The sequence below is a fragment of the Gadus macrocephalus genome, chromosome 16, assembly GCF_031168955.1.
Source record: "Gadus macrocephalus chromosome 16, ASM3116895v1".
Taxonomy (NCBI): domain Eukaryota; kingdom Metazoa; phylum Chordata; class Actinopteri; order Gadiformes; family Gadidae; genus Gadus; species Gadus macrocephalus.
The window spans coordinates 20,927,452-20,939,023 of record NC_082397.1 but is presented as its reverse complement, the minus strand read 5'-3'; the positions used below and the strand labels follow the sequence as shown (position 1 = coordinate 20,939,023).

Genomic DNA, 11,572 nt, shown 5'->3' with positions numbered 1-11,572 from the left:
ACGTAAGTGTTTGGTTTACCCCCGAGAATGTACCCTCATACCCCTGAGAATGTACCCTTCGTACCCCTGGGAACGTCCATACCAATGAGGACATACCCGCTCCACTCCTGAGACTCTATCCTCCATACCCTGCGGACATACCCCCCTACCCCGGGGACGTAAACTCTGTACCCCTAAGGAGGATGTACCCTCAGAACCCCTATTCTTTCCACGGTCTGCAAACAGACAGAAAGGCTGACAGACAAACACAGAATCTGATAGACACAGACAGATAAACAAAGGGAGATCGATGGGCAGTCTTTTTCTCACTGGGTATTTAGAAAGATGCAAAAGAGCAGGGCTCAACGAGAAGTAGGTTTAAAAAACACAAAAAGGCCTACAAACTGCAACACATCGTTGTGTTGGACACGTGATAACGTGGTGTACTTTAAAAAACATCCTTTTTAGCTGTCTGCACTTTCTATTCATGGACACAAGGTGGCTGCAAAGGATTACGTTTAAGAACCAGCTGGCTTGGTTACCCCAGATAGCATTCCTAAATAAAAAGATCCTAAAGCCGGTTCTATTTTACGCAGGCATGCTGTTTATCAGTGGCTGGGCCCTTTTGTTCTCCAAATAATCAACTTTATCCTCTTCAAAACGGGGAGAAAGGATCAAGAGAACGATGAATAATTTAAACTAGGGCATATGTGCGCACACAAGCACGCACACAATAAGAACGCACATATTATAGATTATTCACAAGCAGCTTGCATTCCATCATCAAAGCACTTTAAATATTTAATTTCAAAGTTAAAAAAAGTTACTGAGACACTGAGCTGTGACTGAGACAGCTACTGGTTAGAGAAATGTTGGGGCCTCCACTGAAATTAAGAAACTTTTCTCACTCTAAATCAAAAAAAATATCTATAAAAAAAATTAGAGCAATAACAAGGGATTACTTTGCACTATTTTTCCAAACTGTAAATCTAAGATGATTACCTTACGGTTTTATTCTTTAGTATTTTATGTAGATGACATGTCTAGACGCGGCGTCATGAACGAGACACACGTCGTTTCTACCTGAGGTCAAATCCCGGAGAGAAACCGGGGCTCCAGGATCAAACCAAGAGGGGAAACTAAACAAACGTAGTGGATTAAACACACATTATTGTAAATGTGTATTCAATGACACGATCCATCACCAACATTTCCGTGTCCCCCCCGCCCCCGCCCCGCAGGTGCCAGGAGGACGTTAACGAGTGCGAGCGGGGCAACCCAGAGGGCCAGTGCGAGAACGGCGGCGCCTGCGTCAACACGCGCGGCTCCTTCTACTGCGACTGCGCGCCGGGCTTCGTGGGCCCCCGCTGCGGCCTGCGGCCCGTGGTGGTGCCCAACATGCAGGCGGGCCACGCCATGGTGGGCAAGGAGGAGCTGATCGGCATTGCCGCCGTGCTGCTGGTCATCGTGGCGCTGGTGGTGCTCTTCGTGGCCTTCCGCAAGCGCGTCTTCCACAAGGACTACTCGCGCAGCGACCTGTCGCTGGTGCAGGACCCGGCCACCGCCGCGCTGCTGCACAAGGCCAACGGCGCCCGCTTCGAGACGCTGCGCTGCTCGCCCGGCGACCCGCTCAACCTGTACTCGGAGGCCGGGCTGGGGCCGGCGGCCGTGATGGCCATGGGGGGCGTGGGCCCCCCCCAGGTGCCGGTGCGGCCCATGGCGTACACGCCCTGCTACCAGGGGGAGCCGGGGCGCTCCACGCTTGACAGGAAGATGATGATGGCGGCGGCGGCGGCGGCGGACGCGCGGGCGCACGAGCACACGGAGATGAGCACCTTCCACCCCGAGTCGCCGCGCATCCTGGCGGGCAGCATGCGGCGGGGCGTGGTGGTGTGCAGCGTGGCGCCCAACCTGCCGCCCGTGTCGCCCTGCCGGTCCGACTGCGACTCGCTGCGCAAGAGCCCCTGGGAGAGCGACGAGGGTGGGTGTGTGTGTGTGCGGGTGTGTGTGTGTGTGTGTGTGTGTGTGTGTGTGTGTGTGTGTGTGTGTGTGTGTGTGTGTGTGTGTGTGTGTGTGTGTGTGTGTGTGTGTGTGTCAGTCAGTGTGTCAGTCTGTGTGTCAGTCTGTGTGTGTGTGTGTGTGTGTGTGTGTGTGTGTGTGTGTGTGTGTGTGTGTCAGTCAGTGTGTCAGTCTGTGTGTGTGTGTGTGTGTGTGTGTGTGTGTGTGTGTGTGTGTGTGTGTGTGTGTGTGTGTGTGTGTGTGTGTGTGTCAGTCAGTGTGTCAGTCTGTGTGTGTGTGTGTGTGTGTGTGTGTGTGTGTGTGTGTGTGTGTGTGTGTGTGTGTGTGTGTATGTGTGTGTGTCAGTCAGTGTGTCAGTCTGTGTGTGTGTGTGTGTGTGTGTGTGTGTGTGTGTGTGTGTCAGTCAGTGTGTCAATCTGTGTGTGTGTGTGTGTGTGTGTGTGTGTGTGTGTGTGTGTGTGTGTGTGTGTGTGTGTGTGTGTGTGTGTGTGTGTGTGTGTGTGCAGTCCATTCCCTTGCTTTCCCTCTCTCCGAGCGGATGTGTAAGAGGTGTGAGGAGGTTCATATACTTCACATCGATATACGTTTATGTATAGAATACACAAAAACAACCCATTTATATATTCTGTGCCCAGACACCAAAGCCATCCTGGCCATCTGTGCCTCATTATTTGTGTTTACCTGCGTCGCTGTAAACCCTCTAAGTGACTCTAAACATGGCCCTGATGGAACTAATTTTCCGTGCGCATTCACTTCACACCGTCAACGTCCTCTCATCCACGACGCCCTTCACAACTTTCCCCGAATGCGTCTTTTGTTTTATTTTTATGCCGCGCTGACACGTTGGTTTTTCCGCAGGAGTTTGTTGTTGGTCGTTGGTGTTTACTGGGTTTCAAGGAACTCCTGAGTGGCAGTCATTTGTTTTTTTCGTGCATCACAGCACATCCATATTCATGGCAGCTACGCCAAGGCCCTCCCCCACTCTCCCCTCCCTGGTGCTCACGTTTAATGAGCCGCCGTTGAGCAATGGCAGACGTGACGTGTGCATAGCCACTTGTTGTCTGCTTGGTTTCTTTGTGCCGTCAATCTTTAGTCAGTAATGCACTGCGAGCTTAATGTGGGGGGGGGGCAAGGACGCAGAGAGCGCACTTCACTTCTACCAACTGCACACTCTAACCCGCACTGAATGCCCACTTTCACAACAAGTGTGTGTGTGTTTGTGTGTGTGTGTCTATGTGTATGTGTGAGTATGTGTGTTTGTTTGCGTAGACATCTTGTGTTTCTTTTTAGTTCACAAGAACATTTTGCCCCATTTGTATTGCCTTAGTGTACTTTTAGTGCTTGAGCGGAGCAAATGTGACAGCAGCCATTACCCCCCTTCAATGAAGCACTGTGTCTCTGACCTCCCTCTTTACGCTCTCACCTCTGACAGGTAAGATGGTGGACATGGCCGAGGAGGTCACGTGTTTCTCAGGCAGCAACAAGGGCAGCAACTCAGAGGTGCAGTCCCTGAGCTCCTTCCAGTCAGACTCCTGCGATGACAACGGTAAGAGAGTGCACGAAAGAGTCCCATCCCCGTTTGACCTTGAATCGCTCCCATTCACCGCTTAAACGACCCAGACAGAACCGACAATGCAAATGCTTCTCTGTGATTCATTGTGTCTGCCATTATGTTCTGAGCCAGCGGGTTGTCTCGATATTGTAGGCTTTGATCTGTTTTTCGTTGCAGGTTTGGCTTAAACTGTTTTTCAGTTAACTTTGTGTTCGTATCGTTTGCTTTTTAATTTTTTTGCCTCTTTGTTTATCATTTTACATGAATAAGATCAATCACTTTTTGTTATTCTTTATGTTCATGCAAAGGTCCTTTTTGTGGTTTGTGATGAAGTGCTGTCACCGTTGTTGTGGTTGTGGCTTTTTGCCTTCAATTTCCTGGTTTCTGGTGTAGTGTTGGACCACAAGCAGAGTTGCATAATTTGTTTCCCATTCAGTTCCAATGTGTTGCGAATGGTTAGATTTGTATTTATTTTGCTTTTCAATATATTTACGATATCAACTAATCTGTCAGGATTGCCACAATATCATTATTGGAAACTTGTTTTTAACCATTACCGTGAAGGATGCGCATTATAAAATATGCTTAAACTGTAATTGGTCAAGATTGGAAATGTGTTAAAAAACATAGCAGGAAACAATATTTAGCACTTCAAAAGATAGAATGAAATGAAAATAAATATATACATTTTTTAATTATTGCCATTGATTAATGTACTTCTTGTCATAACACAAGCCATCCTGTGTGTGGAGGAATCTCGATCGATTGCTGTCATTTCTGAAAACAATTTCTGCCACAAAGAAGCAGGGCAAACTGGCCCGCAGCGGCGGGAGAAGATCGGCACCGTATGGAGCACTCAAACCTTCTTCTCCTTGGACTGTGTTTTTAAATGACTGTCTCCTCCTCCCCCTCTCCTACCCCCTCCCTCCTTCTCAAGCCTCCATAGTGACGGTCATTCGACTGGTCAATGACGCAGTCGACACAATCGAAAATGAAGGTACCCATGTCTCATCGCTCTGACCTCCACACTCTCCTCCATCTCCCCTCCATCTCTCTCCTCACGCTCCCTCTGTCCCTTTGACTCTCACTCGTAATCGCAGCGCTCTCTCGGCAAAACAGACACAAATGGAATGAGTTCCGTACACACGACACACACTTCCTGCTCTTGTGGTTTTTGTGCTGAGGCCAAGGTTTTTTCTTCTTTTTGATGGCCCTCCATTGACGCCCGTCTTGGCCAATGAACGTCCGGGATGTCATCCAACTCAGTGACATCTTCTTTGGTCTCGGTGGTGGCGTTGTCGCTACCAAATTGTCTCGCCTCGCTAAATGTCTCCCCGGAGGGTGGAGCTACGATCGTTGGCTGAATATGATGTGACACTTGTGATGGCTGAGCAGCTACGGGGAGTGTGGGGGTGTGGTGAAAGCACGATTTTGCGGTTAAAGAGGCGCTTTTATTAGACACTTTTGTTCCTTTTTTATGTTCTGTTCCAATCCACGCAGGCATCACAATATTCCTGAGTGCGAAAAAAATGGAAACTTGAAAAAAGTTAATTAGGTTAATTAATTAATCTTTTCAATAAAAATGTATCATGCTAGCATTTCTTGTGAGCATATCACTCAGGCCTTTGGCTGGTTACTTTGCACCAGTGGTGAAGCCACTGGCCTTTTGTGAGTCAAATACCAGTCAAACTTAACAATTAGGTAATCGTGATCTTCTGACTAAATTTAGCAGTAGTGGGATGACGAAAATCATGTTAACAATGGTTTCCATTTATAGTTACACTTTTCAATTGAAGGTAGGATGTTTGAAATGGTTAAGTAAAGGTATAAGGTTTGAGTTCCGGTGTATTTAAATTAATACATTTGGAAATGATTAAGTTCAGGTATATGTAACAAGGGCATGGGCATTCTTCACAAGTTTCCTGGTCTGCAGCAGAATATCGGCCCATACTTAATCAGCCCAGCGAGTCGGCCCAGGGCTATCATACAAAGTATTGGTCTCAGCATAAGAACCACTTGGCAAAATCAGGACGGGACTGTTTGTGGCGGGAATACCTTCACCGGCGTGACGGCGTCCAATGCACACAATCAGCGAGCAAACAACGTCTTCTCCCGCCAACCCCAAATTATCTCTGCCTTTGTATTCTAGTTGACGTGGCGCATGTTTTGTTCAAGGCCCACGTGTACTCACTGGAGGCAGACACCTGACAAGCCTTTCATCCTCTCTCCCTCGGCGTCTCTCTCCCCTTCTCATTCTCATTTACATTCCGCAGACAGGGGGGAGGGAGACATATGGGGGCGGCGTCATGCTTAGCGGGTGATCAGCACCCATGGAGATGTGGTGTGATCGCTGCCATGCAGGTGCACAGCGAATGCAGTGTTGTTGTGCCACTTCACACCCCCACACATGCACACAAACACACACACACACACACACACACACACACACAGGCAAACATGCAGGCTGCCGTCTCAAACACAGTCACGTACCACCCCACGCTCGCATATTGGGTGGGCTGTGGATGGTTGGGTAGGATCAGGGCTAACATCGAGGAATCAATAGAAAATAATTCTCCATTTCGCCGAAAAAAAGGGAGGGATGTGTTTCCTTAAAGGTTTGTAACGGACATTCCTAGGTGGGTGGAGGTTTCGGCTGTTGACCCCGGCTTAAACCATCGCTTCTCCAGCCCCGATAAGCGGGCACTCGAGGCCCATTAGACTAAAAATAGAACAAGCATATAAAGTGATATTTAGCCAGACAGGCAGAGAAGCTAACGCGTGCTCCCTCTCTCTCTCTCTGACACTCTCTCACTCTCACTCTCTCTCTCTCTCTCTCTCTCTCTCTCTCTCTCTCTCTCTCTCTCTCTCTCTCTCTCTCTCTCTCTTTCTCTTTCTCTTTCTCTTTCTCTTTCTCTTTCTCTCTCTCGCGCTTCGCTCCCACCTGACAGTGTCGGTCATGGATCAAGGTCAAAGCTACAACAGAGGTGACTGTCTCTCTCTCTCTCAACTGTACAGTTTCCCTCCGTCTGTGTGCCTGTCTGTTTCTCCCTTCCCTCCTTCCTCCTTTCCTCATGCTCTCCATTTATTCCCTTCATCTGCACGGTCCCATCAATCCTCACCACACTCCCCTCCCCTTTCGGTGTGTGTGTGTGTGTTAGTGTGGTGTGTTGGTGTTTTGAGTGACCCTGACATCCTATTCAGTCCTATTGCCAGTGGCAATCGAGGATGTGTGTTTGTGTGTGTGTGTGTGTGTGTTTGTATGTGTTCATGTGTGCGTGCGTGGCCGAGGTAGCCCAATGAAAGACATTTATTATCACCGCTACTCCATCCCGCCATTCTCTCTCGCTCTCGCTCTCTCTCTCTCGCCCTTACCCGTGCTCTCTCTCGCTCTCTCTCTCGCTTGCCCTCTCTCTCGCTCGGTTCTCAACACCCATCTCTTTACCCGGCGGCTGTGTCGTGTTGACGAATGGCACCTTCCTACTCCCCTCCAACACCAGGCAACCACAGTGCACTGCTGTCACGTTGTTGTCATGGTTGTGTTGAAGCGCTTTATTTGTCGTAATGTGGTTGAGGTCCTGGTCCGGTCTCGGCACCGTTGTGTCAGTGGCTGTCTGTCTGGCTGTGTTCTCACGACGGGACGGCGGTTGGCCGACGCTTGTCCTGAAGAGCCAGCCCGTTCCCCCTCTTCTGTGCGCCCGCATGAATACTCTTTGTTTCATTGGTTGTTTTAATTCATTTGCAATTTTGTGCTTTCCACTCATTTTGTTTGCTTTTCTTCTTTTCTTTTCTTTTTTTGCATTTGTATTATTTGTTGCTAGAAGAACTGTGACTGAACGTGTTGTGGTTCAGGGTGTTCAGTGTTCTTGAGGCCCCACCTCGACATTGCTTGACTTAACCCCCCCTCCCTCCCCCCGACTCACAATGAAGCTCAGCATGCTGTAACCAACTCCCCCCCTCTGTGTGCAGCATGTGATGTGTCCTAACTTGTATTTCTCCCACCCAGGTTGCTTCCCCTGTGCCCTTCTCCCTCATCATCTCTTGTGGATGAGCGACAGAGCATGCCTAATAACACGTCACATGCCCCTCTCTCCTTGTATGAAGCCTTTCCACATGGATGCTTTCAAAGAGCAGCCACACGCTAAACACTATGTTTGGCGGTTTTTCTGCAATCCAGAGATTATAAGCCACCTGAACGGTTGAAATCGAATCATGCTATCGCCAATCATTCTGTAAATTCAACTATCTATGATTTCTTCATCAAAAGCATTTTACGATAAAAAAAAATTCTTCATACATTTTCCCATGAAAGAACTTCAACAGCCCGTGACGAGCCAACTTCACAGTTGAACTAAACCGCTCATGGATTTTAATCTCTAGGCAGAAAACCCTCCAATGCGGTGGAGTGGTTAGTGCTCTTCAGGAGCTACACTTGTGATCGGCCTTTGTGAAGTGCTTTATGTTTGTATCCGTGTGCGTTGGTTAAGAGTTCTCCTTAAGCTGATGTACTCACACTGCCTGTCCTCTGCCTCAGCTTACCACTGGGACACCTCGGACTGGATGCCCAGCACCAGGCTGCCCAACATCGAGGAGGTCCCGGGCTACGAGGCCGGGGGTCCGGCCGGCCTGGGGGCCAACGGCCGCTCCGCCTCCAACCCCCGCCTGGGCCCTGGCGGTGGCGGTGGCGGTGGCGGTTGCGGCGGCGGCGGCGGCGGCATGGGCAGCACCCGGGAGCTGGAGTCTGACTACTACCTGGGGGGCTACGACATCGACAGCGACTACCCACCGCCCGGCGAGGACCAGTTCCTCTGCCAGGACCAGCTGCCCCCCCCGCTGCCCCGCGCGGCCGCGCCCGGAGAGGACTACCCCGGGAGCTACGACGGGACGTCGCCGAGCGACGGCGCGCTGCCCGCCTCCAAGGACAGCACGCTGAGCAGCGTCAGCCACAGCAACAGTCACAGCGCCGAGGCCCGGCCGCACTTCCACCCCAGCCAGTACCTGCCGCCGCACCAGCTGCCCCTGGGCGAGGCGGCCCACCACCGCCTCAGCAGCCCCTTCCCCATGGGCGGCGTCACGCCCGGGAGCGGGGACACCGACGACACGGCGTCGCTGGGCGGCGCCGGGCGGCTGTCGGTGGGCGCGGCGTCCACGGCCTCAGACCTGTCGGCGCCGCTGGGCTTCGACGAGTCCGAGGCGGGCAACAGCGACTTTGACAGTATGGACGAGCTGCGCCGCGGCGTGACCGTCATCATCGACTCGCAGCAGCAGACGGAGGTGTGACGGGCGCCGGTACGGAGGGATGCCGGTCCGGCCAGACGAGGGCTGGACACCGGGGCTTGAGAGGTGGACGAGGGTTGGCGGAGTAAGAGAACGAGTACAACAAGGTCAAAAGGGTCATTCTAAAGGATTACCTTAGGCTCATGTTAGCAATAGAGTTCCACACACAGAGAGGGAGGTCTGGAAGTGTCGAGGCGTTCGCTTTGTTTTTAAATTCAACCGTTCAAAATAAATGCATTTTGGGGCCAGAATTTTGTACGAAGACTGATCTCCAGAGCTCTGTTTTGTTGTTGTTGTTGTTTTGTTCATCTCTTTTAGAGCACTATCCTTATATTCCAGTGAGACCCGAAAAGGAGGTTAATTGAATTAACACCTTGAGCACTAAGAAGTGTCCTTCCTATTTTCAAAGTGGGGAAGCAGAGTTCTTTCTAGATACGCCACGCAAGTGTATGCTAAATCAGTCAGAGAATGTGAAAAGAAGGACTAACCAACCGAAAAATACGATTGGTTAAAAAGTGAGGTGTTACGGCGGAGAATGTAATCAGTGAAGGGAAGAAAGTGAAGAATGTTAGAAAAAAGGGGAACAACCGTGTGTGATTGTGGAAGTGAGCACAGCGACAGCCTACTTCAGGCAAATGAAATTATAAAAAAGCAATTAATTCAAGGCCGATACTGGAGTTAAGAATCCCCAACAAAATCCGCGGGTCCTCGTCTACACCGCCACAATAGGACCGCTGCTTAAACGAAACAACAAACTATTTCCCATTTCCTTGATTTCTCTCTTGAGAATCGTGTATAGACTTTGTAATATAGTGCGACCACATTTAGTGCTGAGGTTGAAAAAAATATTTACAATTTTAAGAACTACGTTGGATCCACACATTGGGAATGCCGTTTGATGTGGAATGTGCTTTTCCCACCCAGCCAGGCCAAAAGGCCACGAGGTTGGAAAGCCCCGGCCCCGTCCGTTTCCCTCTCCATTGACCTGCCAACTCTCTTCTCGTCTTTTCTTTTTTTTCTTGCCAACCCTTACGTTTTGCTTTAACTCTGTGAAGTTGCGTCGTTGTCGTTTTTTTTTTTTTCTTGCACTAGTCTTTTGAAGATGCCCTGAATTTTGTACGTGTCTTTTAATGAAACGTGCCATGTTATTGTAGTCCTGCAGGACCCTGTGAAGTCATGTCTTCTTGCTTTTGAATGGCACTTTAATGAACACAAGGCCTTCAAGTGTAAAACTCTTTTCTCCAGGATAATCTGCCGAATATTAATCATTTTGTCATGTTCCAACAGTTTATAAGCCCGTGTTTTAGTGTCTGGGCGGGCATCATGGTCCTGCTGGCTGAGAGAGGCCTGGGACAGCATCACATTCCAGAGTCTCACCGTTCAGTTGCATCTTCACACGTGTGATGGATCAGTCGTTTTGTTCATAATCAGGAAAACAAAAGGATGATGATTTATATTTGAGTTTAATTTTTTTGTGTCCCGTTTGTAAAACATGTACGTTTGATGTAAGTTTGAATATTTGTGTACAGTGTACATAGCTAGGTTGTTCCAAATGCCAATCCATGTGTTGTATTTTTTGGGGGTTTGTTTGTTATTGTTGTAGATACAAGAGAATACCGACCCGGAGAATTGCTTTTCGGATGTTTGTCTTTTTATTCATTATATATAGCCTTTCATTGTGACGGTTGGGACTGTTGACGAACAACAAGAGGACATAACGCATCAATCTTCTGTCCTGTCGCTCATGTCCTTTCCCTCTGGAACAAAGTCTGTCTTTCAACATCTGCTTGATTCTATCCATCAACACTTGCTCTCAGCGATTTCCCGTTACTTTATCCAGTTTCAATGGGACACACAGGTTTTGCACAAAATTGCAAATGCACAAAACCTGCATTCAACTCCCAGCAATTGTTTTCTGTTTCTTTCTTTTGTTTTGTTTTCATGTCTTGTTTCGTTAGAACATTTTTGAAGAAATAAGGGGTATTCATTTTGTTTCGCTCTGTTTATTTGAAATGTGTTTACTTAAGAGTATATGTAAATCTGGGTCCATTTTATTTTAAGAGACGTTGGGCAGTGTTAAGAATTTGCCTCTTCTAACTGCAGCAATTGAGTGTGCAACAAGAGTGCTTTTTTAACCGATTTTTTTTTATCCAGTGCAGAAAAATAAAATGTTATTGATCAACCTGCAGTGTTTTCAAATATTTCATTGCAGAAACTAAACCATTTAAGAGGTATGGCTTTAAAACTCATTGTCGGGGACTACTAAAGATGTCCCGTGGCTTTTGTGGCTTAGTGCTGGGAAATGCAAACGGCCTAGAAACTCCACCACAATGAACGCTATTATGCATATGTGTTTGGATTTATGGAAGATAAAAAAAATAAATCTGTAATGTTCCAATATTGCCCTACATGGAAAAATAGCAGTGGAGTTCCCTTGAGCGCATGTCTCCATAAACCATTGGAAACCTTGAAAGGGAAGTCTTGAAGTTATTATGATAAAGAAACTCATCCGAAGTCCAATAAACATGTCGGTGGCCTTCAAATTCCTTCTGAGCGGTGCAGCTGAGGGTGAAACGCTGATAGGTGAAATCTAGCATTGAAACCTGCGCAGTTGACTTATTGACCAAAAGACAAGATGGAGCTTCTCTCCGTCAATTGCAATCAACAAACACTTTCAATGAACATGGATCCAGTGAGAACTTTGAGAAGCTCTACTTCACAATAACATTAAACCCTTAGACCCTTTTT

General features: G+C 48.5%; 1 protein-coding gene across 4 annotated transcripts in view; it reads left to right on the top strand.

Moving 5' to 3' along the window:
• Positions 1-11,006, top strand: part of fat3a (FAT atypical cadherin 3a) — a 148,840-nt gene extending 137,834 nt beyond the window's left edge. For 2 of the 4 annotated variants that reach the window (XM_060076340.1, XM_060076339.1), the window contains 6 exons: positions 1-2; positions 1,221-1,960; positions 3,431-3,544; positions 4,488-4,547; positions 6,499-6,534; positions 8,082-11,006. The exon at positions 1-2 is cut by the window's left edge and continues 152 nt beyond it. In XM_060076340.1, coding sequence (XP_059932323.1) covers positions 1-2; positions 1,221-1,960; positions 3,431-3,544; positions 4,488-4,547; positions 6,499-6,534; positions 8,082-8,827 — 1,698 coding nt within the window. In that variant the 3' untranslated portion in view covers positions 8,828-11,006. The remainder of the gene's footprint in view (positions 3-1,220; positions 1,961-3,430; positions 3,545-4,487; positions 4,548-6,498; positions 6,535-8,081) is intronic. The other 2 variants (XM_060076342.1, XM_060076341.1) reach the window with 1 other exon arrangement.
• The last annotated feature ends 566 nt before the right edge of the window (positions 11,007-11,572 follow it).